This window comes from Ursus maritimus, unplaced genomic scaffold (genome assembly GCF_017311325.1).
Source record: "Ursus maritimus isolate PB19 unplaced genomic scaffold, ASM1731132v1 scaffold_8, whole genome shotgun sequence".
In the NCBI taxonomy this organism is placed as follows: domain Eukaryota; kingdom Metazoa; phylum Chordata; class Mammalia; order Carnivora; family Ursidae; genus Ursus; species Ursus maritimus.
The window spans coordinates 28,622,796-28,649,788 of NW_024426996.1; the positions used below are offsets into that span (position 1 = coordinate 28,622,796).

General features: G+C 36.0%; 1 protein-coding gene and 1 long non-coding RNA gene across 3 annotated transcripts in view; one reads left to right on the forward strand and one right to left on the reverse strand.

The window, feature by feature from the left end:
- LOC103656320 overlaps nucleotides 1–21,054 on the reverse strand; it is a 58,867-nt gene extending 37,813 nt beyond the window's left edge. Inside the window, exons 1-2 of the long non-coding RNA XR_566595.2 lie at nucleotides 20,822–21,054; nucleotides 20,042–20,157 (exon numbers count right to left, since the gene is read on the reverse strand). This is a non-coding gene — a long non-coding RNA (uncharacterized LOC103656320). The remainder of the gene's footprint in view (nucleotides 1–20,041; nucleotides 20,158–20,821) is intronic.
- Nucleotides 20,105–26,993, forward strand: part of SULT1B1 (sulfotransferase family 1B member 1) — a 26,742-nt gene continuing 19,853 nt past the window's right edge. Inside the window, exons 1-2 of one of the 2 annotated variants that reach the window (XM_008683684.2) lie at nucleotides 20,105–20,182; nucleotides 26,584–26,770. In XM_008683684.2, coding sequence (XP_008681906.1) covers nucleotides 26,623–26,770 — 148 coding nt within the window. In that variant the 5' untranslated portion in view covers nucleotides 20,105–20,182; nucleotides 26,584–26,622. Of the gene's footprint in view, nucleotides 20,183–26,238; nucleotides 26,771–26,993 lie in introns of those variants that run through there. The other variant, XM_040625438.1, reaches the window with a different exon arrangement.

Below are 26,993 nucleotides of genomic sequence, written 5' to 3' on the forward strand. Positions count from 1 at the left end.
GATGTTCTCAAGTTTCATACATTTTGAGGCAATAAGAGAAACTGCTTTGTTTCAAAAATCTTCAAGTTAGAATAAATAATAAGTATTCTTGGATTTTGTTTTTATTTTTTTCTTGACTATGATATATACACATAGTAGAGATTTAATAATAAAAGAATCTATATTAGATGCTACAAACTGAGTTTTCAAATTTCTTTTAATCCATATTTATTTCCTATTTTGACTTACTGTAGATCTTGAAGTGTCCTCACTTTTCTTCACCTTATAGATATTCTCAAAAATTAGGACTGGGGCACCTAGGTGGCTCAGTTGTTTAAGCACCTGACTCTTGATTTCGGCTCAGGTCATGGTCTCAGGGTTGTGAGATTGAGCCCCACATTGGAAGCCCCCCATTGGGCTTGCTTCTCTCCCTCTCCATCTGCTTCTCCCCCTGCTCTTATAAAAAATAGTTAAAAATAATATTAATTATGACTACTTTAAAGATAGAGAAAATCACAAAGAATTTAAATGATTTTCCCCAAATTATAAATTTAGGAAGTAATAAGATTTGTTCTATAATACAAATAACTGACACTGGTTTTCCAGTATAATGTCATCAATGAACCAGTGGTCATCCCAAATTTCTGCCAATATCCTCTATGTCCTATGCTCCCCCTATTCAATGAAGATTGCTGCAACGTGGACGGCACTGGAGGAGATAATGGTAAGTGAAATAAGTCAAGCAGAGAAAGACAATTATCATATGATTTCTCTCATCTATGGAACATAAGAACTAGGAAGATCGGTAGGGGAAGAAAGGGATAAAGAAAGGGGGGGGTAATCAGAAGGGGGAATGAAGCATGAGAGACTATGGACTCCGGGAAACAAACTGAGGGCTTCAGAGGGGAGGGGGGTGGGGGAATGGGATAGGCTGGTGATGGGTAGTAAGGAGGGCACGTATTGCATGGTGCACTGGGTGTTACACGCAACTAATGAATCATCGAACTTTGCATCAGAAACCAGGGATGTACTGTATGGTGACTAACATAATATAATAAAAAAAACATTAAAAAAAAAGAAGATTTAAAATTGTGTTTTGAATACATCAAGAAATATTATTTTTGGCTTAAAATATGCTAGTTTTCTGGGGTTTTTGTTTTATTTTGTTTTTGGAGAGCAACAGTGGAGAATCAAACACATTTCAAATTTCTAAAAAACATAGCCCGCATGCAAATGTGGACAAAACATAATTCCTATTCAATATTAATGCTGCAACTATAAGCACAGCAGGCTTTGATAAGGAAAACAATGCCATGAACTACAGTAATCACATACCCTGGATTTTCATAACAGTTCTCACTTCAGATATTTCGCCCTTTTCTCATATATGTGAAGGCGATTTTCAGATCATGTTGCCAGTATTTTGATTCAGAAAACATTAGCGCTGCACTTGTAATTCTTGACTTAGTATAAAAATAACACTTTGGACCTTAAAAATATTAAATATTGTCTACTCACAACTCTCAGTTGAAATGGAAAGTTTAAGTGGACTTAACTAAAATCTACATTTGATGTAAACCATTTGACCTATAAATAATGTGAAGGGTCTTTTTATTGATAAATACTATAATCTCCTGTGATTTCATCAACCAGGTCCTTTTTAACTCCCAACTATTCTAATTTTATAATAACCATCAAGACTTCTAATTTGAAGAGAGGGGATCTCAATTTATTGAAATTAGTAAATTAGTAGTTGAGTGATTGAGCTTGGCATGTTCGTAATCTCTACTAGAAAATGTGGTAGTTATACTTTGAGTACCTTACATTCACCTAAAACAAATAAGACAATTGCTGTGATACTACGCCAGACAGAGCCATGTGACACTTTTGAAAGTAAAATGAAAAAGAAAAGATATTCAAGATTAGAGCTGTAGGTGGTTGCTTTTATGTTGCAGTGAATGATATGCACTCACTTTTCTTTTCATATTAATTTAGCAAACTAATATCCTACTGATACGTAATTATAAATAGACCTATTCTAGTTGATTATATAATTTTAAAAAGTGTGAAAAGTATTTCATAAATTCAGTAACTATATATTATTATGATTATATGTTAATAATTATATCAATTATAAAATTGTAATACCATATTATTGTACTACATAATGTTATAATATGTGTGTACCATCCTAGGTTATATCTTGGAAGCCTTATTGCTTATATATAGCTGAAAGAAAGAAAGGAAGAAATTGGAGCTGCTCCTAGGAAAGAGAAATATAAATAAAAATACATACGATTCAAATTCATGCATATTCTATTCAGAACAACAACATTTAGAAAAATTAAAACTATAAAAATAAATAGGATTCTTAAGGGATCATTAAAGGGAATGTTTCTCTAAACCACACTTTCCTGTACTTAGTTTTCAGTGGTTTCCATCAACCAATTAATGAACACAGGGATATGTGTTTCTATCACTACACTAATCAGTGTTAGAAACAAAAAAACAAATGCAGAGCACATGGCTTCTTTCTTTGGGGAGCTTACAAATGAATAAGTCAAAGAGAGATATAGGACTACATATTAAGTGTTCAATTGTCTTGTTCAGATATGAAATATCTCTGAAATTCTGATACGATAATTCTTTCAGCTGTGAGAGACAGAGTATATATTGCCTGTCAACATTGTTTGTGTCTCTAGTAGGAAAGGGGGGGGGCATTTTTCTTTAGAATTTTATAAATTAGAACTTTCTAAACGATTAGCTATCACTGGTCTCTGTGCCAAAAGATAGGGAGTGGGAAGATGTCGAGAGAATTATTAGAATCAAAACAATAATAGATATGGACCAGAATTTTCATATTAAATGTTAAAGAAAACAAAGGAAGAATTCATTAAAATAGTTTTAAAGAATTAGTAAGATAGGGAGAGAAGGAGGAGGGAAAGAAGAAGGAGAGAGAGAGAGAATGAGAGAATGAGAGAGAGAATTCCATTTTATAAATGTGGTCTCTCTCCTATAAGACTACTGCATCCAAAGAGGGAAAGAGACTTACCTTCAATCGCTTCCAATTCTTTAGGGAGATAAAATTTTTCAATATAAAAAATCAGTATTTCTCTCGAAGTCTTTTTAGCAAGTATAGAATTACATGTGATTCCTTGAGCAGTTTAAACCAAAAATAAACTAGCTTTATGAATCCTGTCCATTAGTATGTCCTGTATTTTTATTTTTTGAAATGGGAAAACATATATATACTATGCTGAAGAAAGTGGAAAAATATTAAATTTTTTATCTCAGCCAAGGACTTTAACAAAGTTCTTGTGAAAATGTAAGGGTTTATAACTTTAACCAAAAGGTATGGGGGAATCCCTGAAAAATTTTAACCAATACTGTCACAGCCAGATTTATTTTTTTAAGATTACTTAAAAAATGGATTGCATTTTATATATAAACTGGGTATAATATTTACATATAAAATATATGACACATGTATATAATTTTTGTATATAATTACATTAAACATATATTAATGTATCTATCATTCTCATACAGAATAGTTTTACTGCCCTAAAAATCCTCTTTTGCCTATTCATCTCCTTTCCAACTAACCTCTACCAACAACCAATCTTACTACTGTCTCAATAATTTTGCCATTTTCAGAATGTCATATAATTAGAATCGTATAGTAGATAGCCTTTTCCCATTACCTCCCTTCACTTAGTAATAAGCATTTCGTTTTCCTCCATGTCTTTTTGTGGCTTGGTAGTCCAATTCTTTTGAGCGCTGAGTAATACTCCATTGTCTGAGTTTAATTATCCGTTCACCTACCATAGGATATCTTTGCTGCTTCCAACTTTTGGTCATTATGAATAAAGCTGTGCTAAGCACCCCTGCACACATTTTTGTGTAGAAATAAATGTTCAACCTTTTCGGGAAAATGCCACAGACTGTGATTGTTGGATCATGTGATAAGAGTGCGTTTACTTTTAGAAGTAACTGCTCAATGGTCTTCTACAGAGGACGTGCCATTTTGCATTCTCACCAGCAATGAATGAGAGTTCCTGTTGCCAGGATTTGATGTTGTCAGGATTCCTGATTTTGGTCATTCTGATAGGTGTTTTAGTGGTATCTCGCCGATGTTTTATTTTGCATTTCCCTGATGACATATGATGTGGAGCATCTTTTCATGTACTTACTCGCCATCCTTATAATTTCTTTGGTAAGGTGCATGCTAAGGTCTTCGGCCCCTTTTAATTGGGTTGTTTGTTTATTTACTTTTAAGTTTTAACAGTTTTTTGTTTCATTTTGGAGAATAGTCCTTTGTCAGATATGTCTTTTGCAAATATTTTCTTCCACTCTGTGGCTTGTCTTTTCATTCTTTTTGACTGTGTGCTTCAAGGACCAAAAAAGTTTTTTAGTTTTGATGAATTCTAGTTTATCAGTTCTTTCTTGCATGGACTGTACCTTTGGTGTGTCGTACCTAAAAACTTGTTACCACGGCTCAGCTCATCTGGATAGTCTTCCTATGTTACGTTCTAGGAGTTTATAGCTTTTCATTTTACATTTAGGTAGGTGATCCATTTTGAGTTAATTTTTCTAAAAGGTATAAGGTCTGTGTCCAGTAACTTTCAGTTTTAGAACAAAATTTATATCACTTTTCCGAGCCTTGCTTTTCTTTAGAATTGCTATGAGTCTTCAAGTCTGTTTTAACTGATCTTAATGTGCCTAATAATTTTTTCTGATTAGTATTTTGCAGGTATATCTTTAACATCCTTTTATTTTTAGTCTTACTCTTCTTTATGCTTTACGTATTTTCTTGTGAAAGACTTTTGCTGCATCTTTTTTCCTGATCTAGTCATCTGTATTTTGATGGTAAATTTAACCCATTTTTTGTTACAATGCAGATACATTTGGATTTATTTCCACCATTTTATTTTATACTTATATTTATTCTCTTTCTTATCTTCCTTCTTTGTCGCCTTTCACCTTTTTTCTTATTTCTTGGTTCTTTTGGATTGATTTTTCCCTATTCATGCCTCCACTTCTACTTGTTTGGAAGTTATATGCTTTATTATCATTATTATTAGTTTAGTAACTCCTCTCAAAATTTTTCATGGATAATTAACAAGTTTTAAAAATAATCCAAATCTTGAACTTTCCCTTCTAAGTAATAAAAGAAACTTAGAATCCTGTGTAACAATCCACACACCTCTTCAACTAATATGTCTTGTATTTAAGTTTTGCCATTTATTATTAATCCTATGCTTCCCAAGTTGTTTCAGTTCTACACAATCATAATTTGTTTATATTTATCATCATGTTTTCTCAGCATTCCTTCTTTTTTTTTTTAAGATTTTTATTTATTTGTCAGAGAGAGAGCGAGAGAGAGCACAAGCAGGGAGAGAAGCAGGCAGAGGGAGAAGCAAGCTCCCCACTGACCAGAGAGCCCCACGTGGGGCTCGATCCCAAAAACCTGGGATCATGACCTGAGCAGAAGCCAGACGCTTAACCAACTGAGCCAACCAGGTGTCCCTCAACATTCCTTCTTGAACCTCAGAACTTTCTACCAGGATTGCTTTCTTTCTTCTTGAATTTTATTCTTTAACTTGTAGTGAAGTTCCACTGGTGATAAACTCTCAGCTTTTAGTTAAAGGCACAAAATGTTTTTAATAAGCTTGGCTCTTAAAAAAATTATTTTGCTACACACAACTCAAATTGCACAGATATTTTTTCACAACACTTCAGTGTGTTATGTTACTGACCCCAGCTCTTATCATTGATTGTGAATTTGATTGGCAGTCCAATTGTTACTCCTTTACGGTTCATCTTTTTTCTTGTTTTTAAGGTATTTTCTTCGTTTTGTTATCTGCAGTTTCACAACTGGATTTTTAAAAAATATGTATCGTGTTTGCAACATGCTGTATATCTTGAGCCTAGGAAGCCACACATTTCATAATTTCCGGAAATTCTCATCCATCCTTTCTTTAAATAACTTATTTCCCTATTCTTTCTATTCTCTCCTGCTGGAACTTTAATTACACATATGTTAGAATTTCCCATGTTATCTTATTTTCTACATCTCTGTTCTTTTACTCTTTTCTTTCATATTCTCTCTTGCTGTCATTCTTTTTTAGGACTGTTCAGTTTTTTAGTGTTGTTCAGTTGTACTATTTTGTTGTATGTCCATCTATTGAATTTTGTATTTCTATGATTTTAATTTTTAAAATTGTGTTTCAGTGTTTTCTTGCAGCTGCATAACCATTTTAATAGTTTAATTTTATTGATATCTTATTTCTTAAAATACTTAATCATAATTAATTTAAACTCTCCACTGATAAAACCAACCCTTCACATATTGAAAGACTTAGATCCATCATCTTTGTTTCCACGATCTTTTTTTTTTTTTTTTTGTAGTGGATTATTTCCTCCTATACTATGCAATTTTATTGTGAGGTAATAATTGGGTGAACTTTACGTATGGGAATCCCGAGAGACCCATAGTTAAGACATTATTCTTTACAGGATATTTGTATTTGCATTTCTCAGGCATCAGTGGCCACTACGAACCTGAAATCATTTTATTGCAGCTTTAATAGCTGGGCTTTTGGAGGTCTATGCAGGTCTGGAAATAGTGCCCATTTGATCACATACTCACATGAAGGCAGGCTTATGGTAACAAATTCTAGTGCAGTATTATTAATATTATCAACTCACAGTCTTACCAAAGAGACATCTTTCGTTGTTGGGTTTCTCTGATTTCATTAGCTCTGCAATATTTGTTGTGGTAAATTTTATTTTATCCTGGAGAGATTTTTTGAATGTTAGTTTGCCATTGTTAAAAATCCTGTTTTGTGCTTCCATTCTTTCCTTCTGATTTCTTTTTTTTTTTAAAGATTTTTATTTATTTATTTATTTGACAGAGATAGAGACAGCCAGCAAGAGAGGGAACACAAGCAGGGGGAGTGGGAGAGGAAGAAGCAGGCTCATAGCGGAGGAGCCTGATGTGGGGCTCGATCGCGTAAAGCTGGGATCACGCCCTGAGCCGAAGGCAGACGCTTAACCGCTGCGCCACCCAGGCGCCCCTCCTTCTGATTTCTAACAACTCCTGGTGACTAGAGGTTACTACGTAATAGCACAAAATAAAAGATTTTATGCATTCTTTGCCAAAAAATTAAAAAATGCAATTTGAAGCAGCACTGGCTTCGGCACTGTGGAGTTTAATGATAGATTGTGGTGGTTTTTACTGTAAGACACACTCCCAAAAATGTGCCTGTGAGGGACACCTAGGTGGCCCAGTTGGTTAAATGTCTGCCTTGGGCTCAGGTCATGATCCCGGGATCCTGGGATCAAGCCCCGCATGGGGTCCCTGCTTAGCGGGAAGTCTGCTTCTTCCTCTCCCTCCGACCCTCCCCTCCCGTTCTCTCTCTGAAATAAATAAATAAAATCTTTTTTAAAAAATGTGCCTGTGAAACCAGACTCCATTAGTATTCAGCTGGAGTGAAATTGGGAAAAGAAAAGAAACAGTTTTGTATTAAACAAGTGACTTCTTGCTAATAATTATGAAGCCTTATGTTCTGTTTCACTCTCAGACTACAAACACTCCTCATTTAAGGCAATGTCAAGAAAAGAGTAGCATCCGTGCCAATATGGTTGGGACAGTCAAATAATTTGCACTGATAAGCATGCTCCACTTACATTCCCTTGTTAGATATCTGCTAAAGATTTGAACATGAGACCCGATAATCAAAATCATATTTTAACTCAGCAATCCATGGTATGCTTTGCTTTGCAAAGCAAATAAATTCTCAATAAAAACAGAAGTTACAATTTTTATTGTTGTGTCTGTAGTAAGAGCTTCTATGTCCAAAGCACTACAAGGGCTTCAAAATTCCTGAGAACAAATTTGGTAAGAGCAGATGTGAACAGTGTAGGGAGCAGTGGATTCCGATGGTGTCTGCGTTTTGGGGGTTGGGCTGATAAAAGAAGACAGTAAGAAAACTAAGGAGGGGAAAGAACGCAGACATGCACTGACGCTTTAATGGCACACATCGATACATAGTAGCAATGTTGGGTGTCCTGATGGAGCTTCCTGAGACAATAGAATGGAAAACCCTAAACATAATTTCTAGGGACTGCCCTCTAAAGCAAAGTAGATCTAGCAGAGTTGAGAGGGAAGCCAGCTGTGGATGGCAGTTCCGTGGAATAAAGTTACTTTTGTTGTGCATAAAACTCTGAGGAGAACTGCAACTGGCTTGTTAAAAATTCAGAGAAATAGCTCATTTCTGTCTAGTCACTGCTCATAAGCCATATCCATAGCTCCAGCCTACCTTGCCATTGAATTAGAAAGTGAATGCAGGAAAAATAATGATAAAAGTTCATACTCGCTTAGCGCTGCCTATCACTGGAGCACGGTATGAAGCACTTCAGGGACACTTTCTGAAATGTGCACATTGTCTTTATGAATTTAGTACAGTATTGTCCCCTTTTGTATAAGACATGACTGAAATATAGAGATAGTATATAGCTTCCCTAATGGCCAGCAGGAGAACTGCCATTTTAAATCTAGGCAATTCTGCTTTGCTATACAATCCTACTTCATGCTGATCAACGTTAGTGCTTTTAACTTAGAAAATTGGCACTGGACAATTTAAGGGATATTCCCCAGGCCATCCTGCTAGCAGAGTGACAGAGACCAGGTTAGAAAGTATCTTCAGTTCTGACCCTCAGCTCTAAATCTCTAACGTAATTGGCTGAAAATGGTGCAGACCAGATAGTTAAGGGGATTTGTTTATTTTTTTATTTTTTTAAAAGATTTATTTTATTTATTTGAGACAGAGAGCAGGGGGAGGGACAGAGGGAGAGAAACCTCAAGCAGAATCTCCACTGAGCATGGAGCCTGACCTGCAGCCCGATCTCACAGCCCTGAGATCATGACCTAAGCCAAAATCAGGAGTCCAGCGCTTAACCGACTGTGCCACCCAGGTGCCCTGGTGAAGAGGATTTAAAAATGAGGTCATAACACAACAAAACAGATTATATCCTGGACAAAAGAGACTCAGACAATGTGAATGAGGTAAGGATGTGAGTTATAATACACCATTCTACGCTTTCTATGCCTTTGCCCCTTACAGATTTTCAGTGTAGTCAGGCTATCTCAGTTACAATTCTTCAGGAAAAGTTAAAAATGATACCAGGATAGCAAATACATGAGCCATGCGTATTTACAGAAGTTTGAATCACCATTCTGTGTTAACTTCCTGGTTAAATTTCTTTCTTTATTTTTAATGATTTTTTATTATATTATGTTAGTCACCATATAGTACATCCCAGTAAATTTCTTTATTATTTTCTGAGTACATTGAGATATTTACAGGATGTATATTCAAGTTGCTGCATCAATTCATACACTATATAGTCAGGTGACATGACAGTAAGCTCTTTATTTCTTTAGAGATATACAAAACCATAAAAGGCCTCACAGATCGCAAATGAATCTGAACTTTGAAAAGTTCAATAACTATAAGATATAGTATCACCCTGATTTTACCAAAAGCAAAATGCAAGTTTTATTGATATACCTTTTAAAGGTAAAATATATTTTATTTCATGAAGGTAAAATAAAAACAGCCATTTGTTCTATATTTCAAATAGTTGTAAGGCTAACATCTTAGACTAGCTGCTCTTTGATATGTTTACCTCAAGTTATGAAAGCTAAAATTCCTAAAAACATTAAGAATACAACTTCTTCTAAAGCAGTGAATGATGGCAATTATTTGCAAAAGCAATTTGAGTAAAAATCTAGAAGGTAGGTGATTAAGAGACAGCAGAAAACTTTTCTAAGAACTTGTTCAGCTATGAATTATAATTTCTAAAGATATCTTTAAAAATTGGTTGTATAGTATTTTTGACTCAGTTGTTGATGTATGTCCAAAAAACTACTACTCAATCTAAAACACAAATTATTAAATATCCATTTTTTAAAAAAATGTATAGCATGCATCCTCTTCAGTAGGGACTCTCGCCCAGCCACATGCTTCCTGAGGCTGAGAGTGGACAAGGTTCAGATATGGGGCAGGTGTTTCCAAAGCTGTACAGATCTGAGAGGGAGAAGTGATGGGGCGAAGGTTGGGATATTAAAGTGCAAATTAAATATTAACAGAATACATCATTTCCATGTTTTGCTGAGACAGCTATGAGGTCTCAGGCCAAAAACTCACTTCCTCAAGGGAGCTTTTGTTCTTTCTTTTTCAAGAAATGGAAGCCACAGGCAGAAGTATGGACAGTGGAAGCAATTGCTCACCTTTCCCAGGTCTGTTAAAGAAAAGAGAGTTAACCTGTGTTTCTACCTGCTTCTTCCCCCACTTGGAATAAGAGGAGGGAAGGTCTTCAAATCAAGCCCTTTAGCATTACGATGAACAAGAGCGGGATTACGCTCCTTGTATTTTTGTGAGTCAGAGTGTGTGTGTGTTGGCCTGGTTCCCAGGAAAGCAGCTGTCTTGGCCTCCCTTTCTGCCTAGAAAGGGAGTGTGTGTGTGTGTGTTGGGTGGAGTGGGGTGGGGTGGGGTGTGGATAAATGGGAAGAAGACCAGACATCAGGTAGGAGGTTTTCTTATTTCCTTCTCCGGGGGCAAGAGAAGGCCAGGGTGATATACAAAAACCACAGCTGTGAAACTGGGATTTTCTCTTTGAACACTCCGGTAACACCCAAGATTGCAACTTTTGGTGCTGAGACATTCACCGTCTATTGTTCTGTAAAATCAGTTTTATTAACAATGAGAAAGAAAAAAGGAAAAAGAAAGAATACATATCCATACACACAGCCCCAAGAACCTTGTCTTGCCCAACCAAAAAACCTCCCTTTTTTGAGGAAGAAGAGAATATATATTTGATTGGTGGCAGTTATATATGAGAATTTACTTCTGTGCTCATTTTGGTTTCAGGAGGGTTTACCCAACAAGTGACAAGTAAGTGGGAGAATTTGAACTCGTTTATCTTCCAGATACAGAAGTTCATGATGTCATCACTGTACTATGTTCCCACTGAAGGCTGATTACTTACACTTTAGGCCAAATTAACAATTAGAGGTAAAAATAATTGTGAGATTAATTATATGCTAGTATTTACCAAACACAATTGTCTAAGTAAAACTAATTCACTTCCTGTATTTAGGACTAAAAACTCATATAGTACATCATCTAACTATGGTTATTAACATAAATCTAAAAGCCTTTCATTCATCAAAACATTTAACACGTGCATTCTTTCTTTAAAAAAATATTTTATTTATTTATTTGACAGAGAGATAAAGAGAGAGCACAAGTAGGCAGAGCGGCAGGCAGAGGGAAAGGGAGAAGCAGGCTCCCCATGGAGCAGGGAACCCAATCTGGGGCTCCATCCCAGGACCCTGGGATAATGACTTGAGCCAAAGACAGATGCTTAACTGACTGAGGCACACAGGCACCCCTACCAAGTGCATTCTAAAGGTCGGGATTAGTGCTAGTCTATAGCACCAGCAAGTACAGTTGTTTATGTTGTGCGCTCCACAATTCTGGGTCATTCATATTACAGTGCACCACCTGGTGTCCCTAAGTGAAACCCTGAAAGACAATTAGTTTATGAAGAGGAGTAAGCTCCAGGTTTTGCCATCATCAAAGGACTTTGACTAGTGTTGAACAAGTGGATGACTTTGATTTTGAAGACATGTAAAGAAAGAAGATCCAGATTCTGACAGCCCACTTTGGGATAGTTTCACTTAGTTCACAACGTCAATAATTTTTATTTCTTGTGGATATTTCTTATCGAATAATGACCCTTCTACTGCTATCATTCTTCTTGCTCATTAAAGATGACTGAGTATACAGGGATGTCAATATTCAGATGAGAGACTTCTTCAGTTCTGAAGAAGGAAGTGAGGAGAGAGCATCTGGTGACATGTCAGTGTAACCTACCTTCAGAGAGGGAAATAGATTCATCTCCCTCCCAATCCCTGCCTTCTCAGGTAAATGAGCTATGATGACACAAGGAATTTCAAGGAAGTGACTCTTACCATTATTTCTATCATGGAAGGAAAAGATGGCTCTATGCCCAAGAATTTACAGGGAAGCAAATTTGCACAAAAGATTGGCTTCTCCTTTGGACTCACACATTCATAAGAGAGGTAACTAAAAAAAATATACATGCAGAAACCACTGATATAAAAACAAAGAAATTGAGGAACATAAATATTCGAATATTAAATTGCACAGTCTTGGATAAGGAAAATAAAAACAAGTGTGGTCAAAGTTTAAAAGAAAACTAGGAAAAACAACATAATCTGAGAAAAACTGTCATTGCCCTGAGTTAAGTATCACAAAAAAAGCATTTCCAGTTCTAACATTCCCTCTCACTTTCCATTTTTGAACTTGCGCTTTAAAAAATTTAGAAAAATTAGGGCACCTGCACGGCTCAGTCAGTTGTGTCTGCCTTGGGCTCAGGCCATGATCTCAGGGTCCTGGGCTCCAGCCCTGTGATGCGTGGGGGACTTCCTGCTCAGTGGGGAGTCTGCTTCTCAACCTCTCCTTCTGTCCCTCCCCCCTGCTCATGCTTGGGGGCTCTCTTTCTCAAATAAAAAAATAAAATCCTTAAAATTTTTTAAAAAATAAAAACTTTAGAACATTTATTCAGTATCACTAGGCTCACAATTTGAGAATATTATTTTTTAAAATATGCAGTGAAGAATACCGTGCATTGCGGTCATTGTAAGCATGTGTGGTTACAATTTAGAGGCTCTTTTCCTTATCAATGCTGATATAAAAAGCAAGTATTTATTCAGCATTCCTTTCAATTGCTTTGCACATGCAATTTTTTAAAGCATAAGACACATTCTTTGTCTTTGAGGAACTTACCTTCTTATAAGATAAGTAATAAAAACCTGAAATTTATTAATAAACACTATGGTATTATGCAAAGGTAAATTGCATGCCACAATTCCTGTCAAGAAAATAAATAGAATTAAAATGCCAAGTTTGGGAAATATTTTGTTCTATTTGTGGAAGAAAAATGATTATTATCCTTAATATATAAAGAGATCTTAAAATGATTAGAACATAAATATTTTAATAGAAAAACCGGAAAAGATTAATAAGTTTACCTACCCCCTTAAAAACAACATTAAATCAGGAAAGCTAAAAAAAGTCAAGCTCTGATATAAGTAAGGAAATGTCAGCTAAAACAATGAGATGACTGACAATTTTTGCCTATAAGATTATACAATCCCATAAAGTTTCGCCACATCAAATGCTGGCCACTAGGGTGGATAAAAGGTGCATTGGTGTTCTTCTGATGAGTATTTAAATTAGTAGGAACTTTACAAAGTACATACCTTTGATTAGCAATTCTGCTTCCAAAAATGTTTCTGAAGCAATAATTCTTCTTAATAGTAAAACTAGGGGCGACTGGGTGGCTCAGTCAGTTAAGCAACCGACTCTTGATGTTGGCTCAGGTCATGACCTCAAGGTCCTGAGATGGAGATCCGTGTCAGGTTCCACACACAGTATGGAGTCTGCTTAGGATTCTCTCCCTCTCCCTCAGTCCTTCCCCTCTCATCCTCCCCACTGGACATGCACCCCCAGGCTCTCTCTCTCTTTCAAAAAAAAAAAAAAAAAAAGTAAAATTCAGCTTAAACTGCTGTGTATAATATAATTTCATTTTGGGGAGGATTTAAAGAATATTCTAGGTTTTTAGAATATTCTTTAAATACCCAAATATTAATAGTGATTGTTTCTGTAAGTGAAATTTAGAACAAATTTAAGTCCATGTTTTCTGTAACTTCTAGAATTATTTTGCAATATGCAAATACCATTTTCATAAATAGAAAAAGCAACTATTATACAATGTTAAGTGCCTCTCAAATTTTTTTCTTTCCCACCTGCCATAAACAAATTTCCTAATATTTATAACACCTCATAGAATTTATTTATTTATTTACTTACTTACTTATTTTATTAGGCTCTGAAAGAGCCTGTAGCACTGAAAGTAGCACTGAAAGAATCTAAATTTCTCAAAAACTTCTGTTTAGAATGGTTGACGTACAGGATCAATTTCAAGGAAAAAAGAATACATTCACTGTGAATCTTTTCCACAAACTTTCTTAATCTCTCTACCATCTCTATTATTTAAGCCTACATGACTTGGAAGTCACAAATTATTTTCTGAAGCTGATTTTTTATACATTATTTGTAAGACCTTAGCCAAATGATTTAGGATCTCTGAATCTAATAGGTAAAATTTGAGTTACTAACAGATTAAGATTGCCCTAAACAATAATTATTTAGAAATCAGCAAGGCAAACACAATCCCTTTCTTTTTTTTCCTAATCTAGTGTCTAGAACATGATAGTTTTGGAAACTAAATAAATCAATGAATGGATAGATGGATTAATGAATGAATTGACCATAGAATATTAGTATCTCCTTGAAAGCAGGAGCAAATTTTTATTCATGGTTCTCAAAGTATGGTCTTCAAACAAGTAGCAACAACTTCACCCTGGAGTTTGTTTAAATTACAAATTCACAGGCTACACCTTGGAGACTGGGGATTGGGACCTAGTAATCTGCATTTTATCAAGCCCTCCAATATGATTCTGAAGCATGCTAAAATTTAAAAATCTCTGACTTAGGTTGCTTTTCAATTAGTATGTACTGATTGGATTTTGATGAGTTCATTGATAACGTAGGTGCCAGGCAATCCATCTATGTAAAATTCTTCTGAAATTAACACCTAATGCCAAAGTTTGCAAATTGCATTCTTTGCCCTATGCCTTACAAAAGTGTTCATTTATTTGGTGCATGTAATTGGTTGTCAATACTTGAACATTAAGCATTCAGACACTTCACAAAAAGAAGTTAGATCTCAAAAAATGTTGCTCTCTTTTTCTGCATGGCAAGACATGCTGGACCTTAGCTCCTCCAGCATCATCACCACATTATTCTGCCACTCCAGAGATTGAGTATTATTTATTATCTTGCTTGAACTGTCATTTTTCTTAATCTCAAGCTGTTTCACAAACTGTCTATGAATGCATGGGTGACTCATTTTTCCAGTTTGTCTGGGACACACTCAGTTTATACCTTTGTCCCACATAATTATTCATAGTCTTCCCTTTGTCTCCAAAGTATCTTGATTTGGATGATAAATTATAGGTCACCCTATTCATAGGTATTTGCTTTTACAACTCCAGACTTACCATCCTTTTTCAAAGTTAACATTGAAATCCTCCAACAAAAGATGAAGGTAAATGCTATCCTAGGTATGGGGAGAGAAGAGAGGGCAAGTTTAGAAGCAGAGCCTAAATCATGTATGCCAAGAATACAATGTCTTTAAAATGCTATATTTTGAGCATGGAATGTTTCCCTATCTTTTTGTGTCTTCAATTTCTTTCATAAGTGTTTTGTAGTTTCTAGAGTATAGATCCTTTACCTCTTTGGTTAGGTTTATTCCAAGGCATCTTATGGTTTTTGGTGCTGTTGTAAATGGAATTGATTCCCTAATTTCTCTTTCTACAGTTACATTGTTAGTGTATAGGAAAGCAACTGATTTCCGTGCATTGATTTTGTATCCTGCCACATTACTCAATTGCTGTATGAGTTCTAGTAATTTGGGGGTGGAGTCTTTTGGGCTTTCCACATAAAGTATCATGTCATCTGTGAAGAGAGAGGGTTAGCCCAGTGATGGGTACTAAGGAGGGCACGTATTGCATGGGGCACTGGGTGTTATACGCAAACAATGAATCATGGAACACTACATCAAAAACACTAATGATGTGCTGTATGGTGACTAACATAACATAATAAAAAAATTTTTTTTAAAAGATATAAGATTTATAAAAAATAAAAATATTGTATTTAGTTTTAAATTCTATGTAAAATTTTAATTCTACATCATAATATATATTTTAAAATTAAAAGACATGGCTTTAAAATGACAAAAGGACAAAATTGTCTGCAATCTATTTCAATCAGTTGAAATACCATTGTATTGGGTATGACTCCTCACATTGAATCTATTTCAGAAATTTGGCTGAATTGAATTGGAAAAGAATACACAACAGATTAAAACTTCCAACCAATTTAAATTCCATAGTTGGGCATTATAATATTTTGAGAATACAGGCTTTTGTAAATACATGTATAAAAGTTAAAATATCATTTCTACTGGTTTGGTGATCGTGACGAGGCCTAAACTTAAATGTCCAGGATTTGCCAGAAGTGGTGCATAATTATTAAGTGGAGACCTTTCAGGCGTGCTTTAATGTTACTAAAACGTTACCCATGGGTCAATTTTTATTTTCTTTAGAAATATTCATAAAAAATATTTTCAGGAAGGGAAGATTGTGGATGATACCATTCTTTACTTTATTCTAAATTTAATCTGAAACTTCTCATAGCTTCCACAATCAGTTTTCTTTCAAAACTGTAATTTAATTTGTTTTGCAGCAATTTTCCCATACAAAACAACCAAACAAAATTTAGATTTGCATTGTAGCAGTTGATTGAGATTTTTCTTTAAAAAAAAAATAAATAAAAGTTCAATAAACATGCTTTGTAAAGACAAATTAATGTATTGTTTTAGAAATTTGTTCTTTGTTGGAACATTAGTTTTGTGTGTGGAAACAAAACCAAACAACTGAGAATTCAGCCAAAATACAGAAACCTTACCAAACGAGCATCAGCGTAGAACCGTGTCAATGGTTTTGTCGATACAGAGCAACACTGAGAAACAGGGCATGCAGTGGCTCTGGGTGCAGTGTGCATGTGGTTTTGGTGAAAGCTCCCCACCCACAGGGTTTGGTTTCTGTACAAAACCTCATTACATCAGGGCAAATGTACACATATTTATCAGTTTGTACACTTTTTACGAAAACAAACATACAAACAAGAATGACAAAAGCCTAATTATTATATGGAAAATTTCTTTACCAGTACTCTTTTCTTCTCATATATTTGACACAACAGACTAAGCTAATGGACACGTCTTTCTCTGTGCTGCCCCAATAGCATGGCCCATGTTTATAGCATGGAGCCCCACCATTCCCTTATAATCTTATGACGCATGAACTCATAAGATCATTCTAATGTGGACTTCAAGTAATACTTAAGCAACTTTTAATTTGTTCTTTCAGAATTTTTTTCTTGTATTAATGCTATGCCTTAATTTTTTTTTAAAATTACAAAAAAATCAGGTGATTTTTTTTCCTTTAAGCTTCATATGACTGGATTTTACATGCTGTTGGTAGTATGATTATATTAGGTATTGTTTAGAAATTTCTCACAGGACAGATGCCAAGGTTTCAACTCATTTGTATCTCTGTAATAACAAATGCCGAAATTTTAACAAGCATGTTAATGATAATAAAGTTTTTTGGAAAGATGCCATCGTCAGGATTGATTTTAAGCACATTGTTTGTGTGGGCTCATTTAATAATCAGAAGAACTATATAGAGAAATTAGAATCCTTGTGCATTGTTAGAGGAAATGTAAAATGGTACAGATGTTACTGAAAATAGTCTGGTGGCTCCTCAAAAACTTTTAAATATTTATTACCATATGATCCAGCAATTCTACTTCTGGGTATATAGCCAAAAGAATTGAAAGTAGAATTTCAAAGAAAAATTTGCACACCCATGTTCATAGCAGCATAATTCTTAGCAAGCAAAAGACAAAAGCAGACCAAGTGTTCATCAAAGGATAACTTAATAAACAAAATGTGATTTATACATACAATGGAATATTATTCAGCTTTAACAAGGAAGAGAATTCTGACACATGCTAAATATAAATGAACTTTGAGCACATTATACTAAGTAAAATAAGTCAATCACAGAAAGACAAATATTATGATTCCACTCACATGTAAGTGTCATGTCAAATCTGGAGTAGTCAAATTCATAGAAATAGAATGAAGAGTAGTCCAGAGGCTTGGGGAGGGGGAAGTGGAGAACTGTTCCTTCATGGGTATAGAGTTTCAGTTTTGTAAGAAAAAAAGTTCTGGACATTGGTTACACCGCAATGTTGAATATCCTTAATACTACTGAACTATACATTTAAAAATTATTAAGGGGTGTCTGGGTGTCTCACTCGGTTAAGCATCAGACTCTTGGTTTTGGCTCAGATCATGATCTCAGGGTCATGAGATCAAGCCTCACATTGGGCTCTGCACTGGGCATGGAACCTGCTTGAGATTTTCTCTCTCGCTCTCCCTCTGCCCATTTATTCCATAAATAAATAAAGAAATAAATAAATAAATAAATAAATAAAGTAAATATTATATGATGTGTATTTTCCCACAACTAAAGCTAAAGAAGATGGCATTCTCCATCCCAATGGAACAATGGAGGCACAGAGAGGTTGAAATTGTGGGCTTATTCACAAAGCTGGTGGATTACTGAGCTGGAGATTTAAAGCCCAGGGAGTCTGGTTCTGCAGACCACCCTCTTGCTCCTCCCACTGTTTTCAATTTGCCTGATGTTGTTTTCCATAGCTTCACTAATTGCAGCTGGGATAGCACAGTCATCTATTTCACTGATAAGTTCATTTAAGAAATGCAGGTATAATTCTTATAATTCCTGAGGTACCATTTCACAGCTCTCTAAATTTTGCCTGATTCCAGGTTGTCTAGATGTCCATTATTATCTTGTCTATTTAACTGGTTTTTAACTAACAGCAATAAATTCATTTTCAATCATAGATCTGTATACCTAATAGAAAATACAATGACATTAGCTTTTGTTTTTGGTGGTCCACTGCTGCAAGTGGAAGAACTGTGTTGACCCTGTATCTTTGGAACGTGTCATTTGATTACACGAAGCGTGGCAGGAAGGGAAGGTGATTTGTGGGAATCAGTGGCTTTATGGGCTTTATGTGTCATCAAAAGGAAAAAAAAATCCAAGCCTTAGCTTACAGCGTCATAAAATCATATAAAAAAATGGACAAACTAGCTCAGAGAAGATCTCAGAAAAATCAGAATTCTGGATCCCCAGTCAAAGAGAGCCAGGTTAGCATTACTATGCTCCATCTCGATGTTCTCCAGATTGGTGTACCTGACGCCCTATACCCCCTGCACATGAACATTTTTTTCTCCCTGTTTTCTCACACGCCTACCCTCCACACAAACCAAAAATGAAACACCAGCTCTCAAAGAAAACTAGGAATCTGTTGGCGACATGTTTTAAAGACACAAACACATTTTTAAAATGTCCTTAAAGATCTGTAAGTAAAATGGAGGGTCTTAAAGAGCGTGCTAGTTTCCTTCTGGGCTTTTTTGTATTTCCCAGCTCTGCATAGGTATAATCTCCATGGCAAGGGCTTGGCGGTTACAGCTGTATCTGTCTTGTTAAGGGCCCTTACCTAAAGGGTTGATTACAGCAACTAGACCATAAGAGAATCTCACAGGGTGGCTGAGATAACAGGGGTAGAGAACAGGATCATATTTCTGGGGCAAAGTTTCTTCCCCTCTACATACAAGCTTCTTGTTTAATCCTTCTTTGTGTATATGTGACTCAGCATACAAAAAAAAAAAAAAAAAACCCCAAAAACCGGAGAGTTTGTAGAGATGATTAGAGTGTCAGAAACTATCAGTTCTACCCTGCTTCTTCTTGCTGAAATCGTTTAGTATTATCTTTAGTAATTGTATATATTTGCCCTTTCCACGACATTGGAAACTTAGGTTTCTTCCAGATGAGCACAAACACACTCACGCACACAATGACTTCTCATCACGATCAAAATTATTAGAAGACATTCTTATAAACTGCAGAGAAGCAACAGGTTTCCATACATGGATGCTTCAGATTCTTCCCCTGTGCATTTCTCGCAGACCCTTTGAAACCCTGTGCAAACCTTCAAATCCAGGCACTCTGACTGCGCTCGCTTCTGGCCACCACCCTGATCCATTTCCTTCTCAGCGCTTCCTGGCTCCGCCAGCTGTTGAAACAGCAGCGCCTGCCTCTGTGTGTGTACGTGTATATAGTTCTACCTTAACTACCTGTAAAGTCACTGACTACTACGTTCACATCAAATCCTGAACTTACTTTTCTCCTGGAGACGGAAGCGAGCCTCCCCAGTCTCGCCGGGCCCTGCCTTCCTGGGACTACCACCGGCTCCCAGGGTTCTTGTCAGCACCAGCGTCGCTGGCTGAGAATGAAAACTGAAAAAGGAGATTAAAGTGTGAGGTAAAATTTGCTTTTTAAAATCTCTTTTCTTAAAGTTTTTGTCTGACATCTGCAGAACATTTGCGTGTCTCGAGTGATTTCCGTTTTGAACACATGCTTGCAATTCAAGCGCTTTTGCTGAATTCCTATTTTCCCACCGGAAACTCGGTATTGTTTATGCTGCGCACAATCTATCAGGCTTTCCGCGATCACTTTTATTTTTCTAGGTTCAACTGGACTTTTCTGAAGCACGCCAGGATTGGGGGGTCTTTTTATGAAACTGTAAGCCTCATAAGGGAATAAAATTGGACTTTATTAAGGTGAAACAAAGGAAAAACTATTCTTTTCTCATTAAAAGAACCATTCGGTTTTAACGTCAGATATCTCGGTTAGTTTCTCCTAAGAGGGGTGTTGTTTTTCATTTTTCTCTTTTTTACCATCGATCTTTTTAGAAGCTGCTTCTAGACATTGTAATTTCCAGCCTATCACTCAACTAGGAAGACCCGCAGTGTCATGTAGACTATCATATATAACCACATAAAATTGCCCGTTTTTGGTAATATTTAAAAGATTTTTATAAACTAATTTTTATAATTTTAAATATCACTCATAAACTATCTGGCTCAGTGACATTAGTTATGCTCTGTCTTCCAGCCTTACCTGCCTGCATCCGTGTCCCCACGTAATTCTGAACTCATCATCATCCCTGGGTCGCAACGAGAAGTGCAGTTCAGGACTACTACTCCTAGATTCCTAAATCGGTTACACCCACTTCCCAGATGTGACTAGGATGTGTTCAGAACCAGCCGCCTTATTTTCATCTTGTTACTCATATCTATGCTTCTCTGACAACATTTTTGTGACATGAAAAGCTTGAGGTTTTTGTCAGAGGAAGTTTGCTTTGTCAAAGTAAGATTTCCTTAGAAATTGTGAGCACACGGATTTGGATGAGAGAAATCACAGACACTTGACTCTGGTGCAGGCCCGCCCACGGTAGATTTGCGGTATGACCAAGTGCTCAGAGCTGGGGAAACTCGTCTATTTCTGGTTGCCATTCACTTGTCATATGTCTTGGAGCAGACTCTCTGAACTTGTTCCTTAATCTCATGCACAAAATGAAAGTAAGACTTATCATCAGGGTGGGTAGCACAGTCAATACAATTTATTTTCTAGAAGACGTTAATTCATTTTGGCAAATCATTTATGTATACCGTATATTGTTAGAGAGTAGATGAAAAGTGGTTTAGAGTCATGTTTCCCGCTTTTCTTGAGCATGCCAATTACTTGGGGACTTTGTGAAAATATAAATTCTGATTCGGATTGGGGCCTGAGATGTTGCACTTCTAACAAGCTGTCAGGTAATGCCAATAGTACATGTTGCTTGTACCTGAACTGTATTTGAATAGCAATTGTGAATTGATTACATAAATATAAAATAGTATAAATAAATCAAAATTAATAAGGAAATAAAGAAGGATGAGTGAAGACATGAATGGACCCAGGAATGATGTTATAAATGTATAAAATAATGTTAACCACCCACTAAATGGGGAACAAATTTGCCCACATGATTTGTAGCAGATAGTATAAAAAATAGGAACTGTGTCCTCAATATTTATTTGCTTTCCCCTAATAATCTGTATGCTAGTGCAATTATACCACTACCAAATTTTATATTCTGGAGCCGGAGAAGAAAAAGAGAGCCTCACTTCTTTTCCTCAATTAATTCAGCATACAAAAGCATTCAAATATTTGGGATCAATATTTACCTTTATATAATCTGGGAAGAAACAGTTAGTTAAGAAATTTGTAGAACAAAATGTTTCAAGGAAAATTGTTTCATTTATTGTATGTAACTCAGATGTAATATCCAAATTTACCATGTTGACTTCTGCTGTCACTCATTCATATATATATATATTTATTTATATAGTGTTACTTCCCAGTTTGGAGATAGATCTATCTCCAGTAACACTGTCCCCAAGATCTTATAAGATTCCAAGTGGGACATGCAGTTTCAATCATTCACTCATTCAGTTCATTCAACATCTATTTCATTCAAAGTACAGAGCTTACAGACTCAATTTCAGTTCTTTCCACTTCCTGCTTCTTCTGAGTTCCTGACCAACCACATTATTTGTTCCCTTCTAAGGCTGCTGACATATTCCACAGTAACTCATGCTGGAGAATTTCTTCTGCTAACTCTGCCCCTGTACTAACAGGGACTGCTAAGGCAACCATTTACCACAAAATAGAAGATAATTAAGAAGCATACAGAAGGCAACAATTCGATATGGAATATTTAATATAATTTTCCTAAAATGCCCTGGCCACTCAGTTTTCATCAGCATCTCACCTCAGAATCTTGTCTGCATTAAATTTATGTGTGTCTACCTATGCTGAGCCTCTGCTTTTCCATCAATATATTCTTCAGGCCTCTGAAGGACCCAGATCCTTTACTTTATGAGGAATAATAAAGATGCAAAATTCTTTTTTTTTTTTAAGATTTTATTTATTTATTCGACAGAGATAGAGACAGCCAGCGAGAGGGGGAACCCAAGCAGGGGGAGTGGGAGAGGAAGAAGCAGGCTCACAGCGGAGGAGCCTGATGTGGGGCTTGATCCCATAACGCCGGGATCACGCCCTGAGCCGAAGGCAGACGCTTAACCGCTGTGCCACCCAGGCGCCCCAAGATGCAAAATTCTAACTATTTTTACTGTTTTTCTAGCATAAGATGCCATATGTTTAAGGACAAACCCATAATTTAATAACAACTTTTACTGGGGAAACAAAAAGACACACATTTTTGTGTGCATACCTATTAATTACAAGATATAAAATTATGATATACAATGCATGTCTTACAATGTAAAATGAAGAAATCTATGTGCAGATTTCTTTCTTCTAGACTGTTTTTTAGGGGGTGTGTGGAAGAACTACCTCTAAAACACCAGGTGGTTGTATCAACAGAATTTTCCTAATCAAAAACATACCTCTCTCTATACAAACTAATTTTAGGGATAACAGTTTGAGCAGCAGCTAGCTTTTAAATTAGTGACTTTGTCGCTCGCGTTATACAAGTAAATATTGAAAGCTTAATAAGCACAGTCACTGTTTAAAGTACCTTCAAGGAATTTTGGAATCACCAAATTACTTACAAAGTATTTATGTGATAAAACCTCTGGTTGGCAATCTTTGAAGTCCAGTTATAGTTATTTTACTAGCAGCAATAAGAGTTCATCTAAGATATTATATAATTCAGATTGTTATTAAACTCTATTCATATGTAGTATATATTATGTATTATTGTTGATTGACAGAATCCTAGAAATAAATGGAACAATAGATTATGAAGGATCCTATAACCTCTATATTTTACATTTCCTTCTATTTTTAAGGATGTTTACATTCTGTCTGTGTGTGGGGAGGGTTGTAAAATGAGAAACTGTAGTAAAGCAAAGTTAGAGTTTCACTTACAAAGTTCAGTGGAGATGAAGTGGAAAAAATAAACAATGAGTCGCCCTCAGTGATGGTTGATTTTATGTGTCAACCTTATTCGGCCACAGGGAACTCAGATATTTGGTCAAACCTTATTCTACGTCTGTGAGGGTATTTCTGGATGAGATTAACATTTAAATTGGTAGACTGAACAAAGCAGATTGCCCTTTCTAATGTGAATGGGCCTTATCCAACCAGTTGAAAGCCTAAATAGAACAAAAAGGCTGACCTTCCTGGGAATGGGGGAGAATTCATCCTGCCTGACTGTCTTTCAGCTGAGACATCCCTTTTTTCCTGCCTTCACACTCAAACTGAAACGCTGGTTGTTCTTGGGTATCAAACTTGCTGGCTTTCAGATTAGAACTAAACCGTTAGCAATCCTGGGTTTCCAGTTTGCCATCTACAGATCTGCGGACTTTTCAGCCTTCATAATTGCGTGAGCCAATTCTTTATAATAAATTTTCTCTCTCTCCCTCTCTCTCTCTCTCAAATAATATGTAATATTGGTCTGTTTCTCTAGAGAATAGAGAATAATAATATAGTTTCCTCCCAGGACTCAAAAATTTTGGAAGACTTAGCAGAGCAATGAGATTCTAAGTCAGAGTTAATATTATTAGTATGATTATGATTAGAATAGTTACTAAAGAGTTTGCAATTTTTATTATATATACATATGTACATTATATAATATATATTATCATATATACAAATGCACATTATATGTGTGTGGATATATATACACACACACATATATATATACATGTACATACACACACATATACATATATACACACACATGTATATATATACATGTACATACATACACACACACACATATACATATATACACACACACATGTATATATGGATATATATATAAAGAGATTTATTATACCTAATTGGTTTATGTGGTTTTATAGGCAGGCAAGTTGGAGATCCAACAGGATAAGCTGTCTTGTTGGAGATCCAGCACAGCTGATGATTTAGGTCCAGTCTGAGACTGAAGGCCTAAGAACCAGGAGGGCCGATGGTGTTTTAGTTTGAAAGCTGACAGGTACAAGACTCAGGAAAAGTCAAGGTTTTAGTTCCACTTTGAAGAAGACAGGAAAAAGGCTGATGTCACAATTCATAGATTTTCAGGCAAGAAGCATTCTCTCTTATTTGGGGGAGAGTCAGCCCTTTTGTCCTATTCAGGCTTTCAACTTTATGAAGGGCAATCTGCTTTATTCGATATAGCAATTTAAATATTAATGTCATCCAAAAACACCCTCACAGAAATACTCAGAATAATATTTAAGCAAATATCTTGGCATCTCCTGGTGCAGTCAAGTTGATCCCTAAAATTAACCATCGTAGTTTCTGAGCAAGATGGAGTAACAGGAACTAGAGTGACCCTTTTGCATGAAGCAACCAAATGAAAGATAGTGGATAGGAAACAAACAAACAAAATTGAACTGTGTAATTTCCCCAGATGACTGCCTTGAAGGAATTCCCAGGCCATGCTTCATGGAGACAATAGCAGGCATCCAATAAAAAATATCAGGCATGCAAAGAGGCAGAAAAAAGAAATCATAATAAAAAAAATTACTCGGTTGAAAGCAACCTAGAACTAACATGATGTTAGAATTAGCAAATAAAGGCTTTAAAACAGTCATTATAACTGTACTCAATATGCATGAAAAGTTGAGACAATAAAAATATAATCATGTCCAAAATGACAGTCTAGAGGGGGAAACTATGTCTGAGGTACATCAGATTACACATTTCAGAAGAAAAGGTGAGTGAACATGAAAGCATAGCAATAGGTGTTATTCAGAATGAAACACAAAGAGAGAAAAAGATTTTAAAAAACGAATAGAGTGTCAGTGAGCTAACCACGGGTGGCTTAGGGTCCAGAAGGAAAGAGAGACAGAAAAATTATTTGAAGAAATGACTGTAAAACCCACAATTCCAAGAAGCTCAATAAACCTGAAGCACACACACACGCACACACACGCACACACGCAAACTTGTACAAATGACCACACCAAGGCAGATCATTATTGTATTGCTCAAAATCAGTGATATAGAAAAAAATTCTTAGTCACAGGAATATAAGGCCCAGCATAGGGAATATAGTCAGTGATATTATAATAACGTTGGACAGTGACAGATGGTAGCTACTCCTGTGGGGAGCATAACTAAGTATAGGGAAGTTGAATCACTATGTTGTACACCTGAAATAATGTAACATTGTGTGTCAACTACATTCAAATAAAAATAATTTAAGAAGAAAATCTTAGAGGGGCGCCTGGGTGGCACAGCGGTTAAGCGTCTGCCTTCGGCTCAGGGCGTGATCCCGGCGATGATGGGATCGAGCCCCACATCAGGCTCCTCCGCTATGAGCCTGCTTCTTCCTCTCCCACTCCCCCTGCTTGTGTTCCCTCTCTCGCTGGCTGTCTCTATCTGTGTTAAATAAATAAATAAAATCTTTAAAAAAAAAAAAAAAGAAGAAAATCTTGGAAGTGGACAGAGAAAACATGTGTGTTACGTACACAAGAACAAAGGTAAGAAAGGCAATGGATTTCCTAAAAGGAAAAATGAGGTACAACCGAAGTGTACTGATGGCTGGTAGTTTTATTTTGCCTTAAATCCAGATAATTCTTAGCATATTTCTGTAAAATCTGATTTTCAATTCTAAGATGTGCAGTTTCATTTCTGTACAAAGCTTCCAGTAAAGACCTTTGTACTGCTTGTCACTGAGCCAGCTGCTGCTCTTGCAATCAACTTTATACCCACAAAAATGCCCTTTGTATTTAGATCTCCGCATGCTGAGTGTTCAAGGCCAATTTCACTTTGTATCAGGTAACAGTGTCTTAAGAATAGTATTAGTTATTCAGCTTCTGATTTTGATCTTCTTTATTTTCCCATGATTGGACTGTCAGAAAACATTCTATTAAGTATTTGTACAACCTGGTACAAAAATGATTTCCCCAAAAGATTTCCTGAGAAAAAACCTGAAGTTGATTCATGGCTATCCCATGACCTACGCTTTTACAAACAACTGGGAAAGGATTGAACAGTTCCACAGCAGACCAGATGACATTGTGATAGCCACTTACCCCAAATCAGGTGAGTTTTGTGGACTGACAGATGCAGATCTGGCTTCAGTCTTTGTTTCCTCATAATCAACTTCTCTCTATAAAATCATTATTATCCTAAATAAAACTAATATTACTCTCAGTCAGTTTAGCCATGTACTTTTGAGTATATTTAAAATGAGCATTTGGGGCACAGAAAGGAAAATTGCAGAATTAAGTTTCTAATAGAATGTATTAAGATGGCAGACTACGTG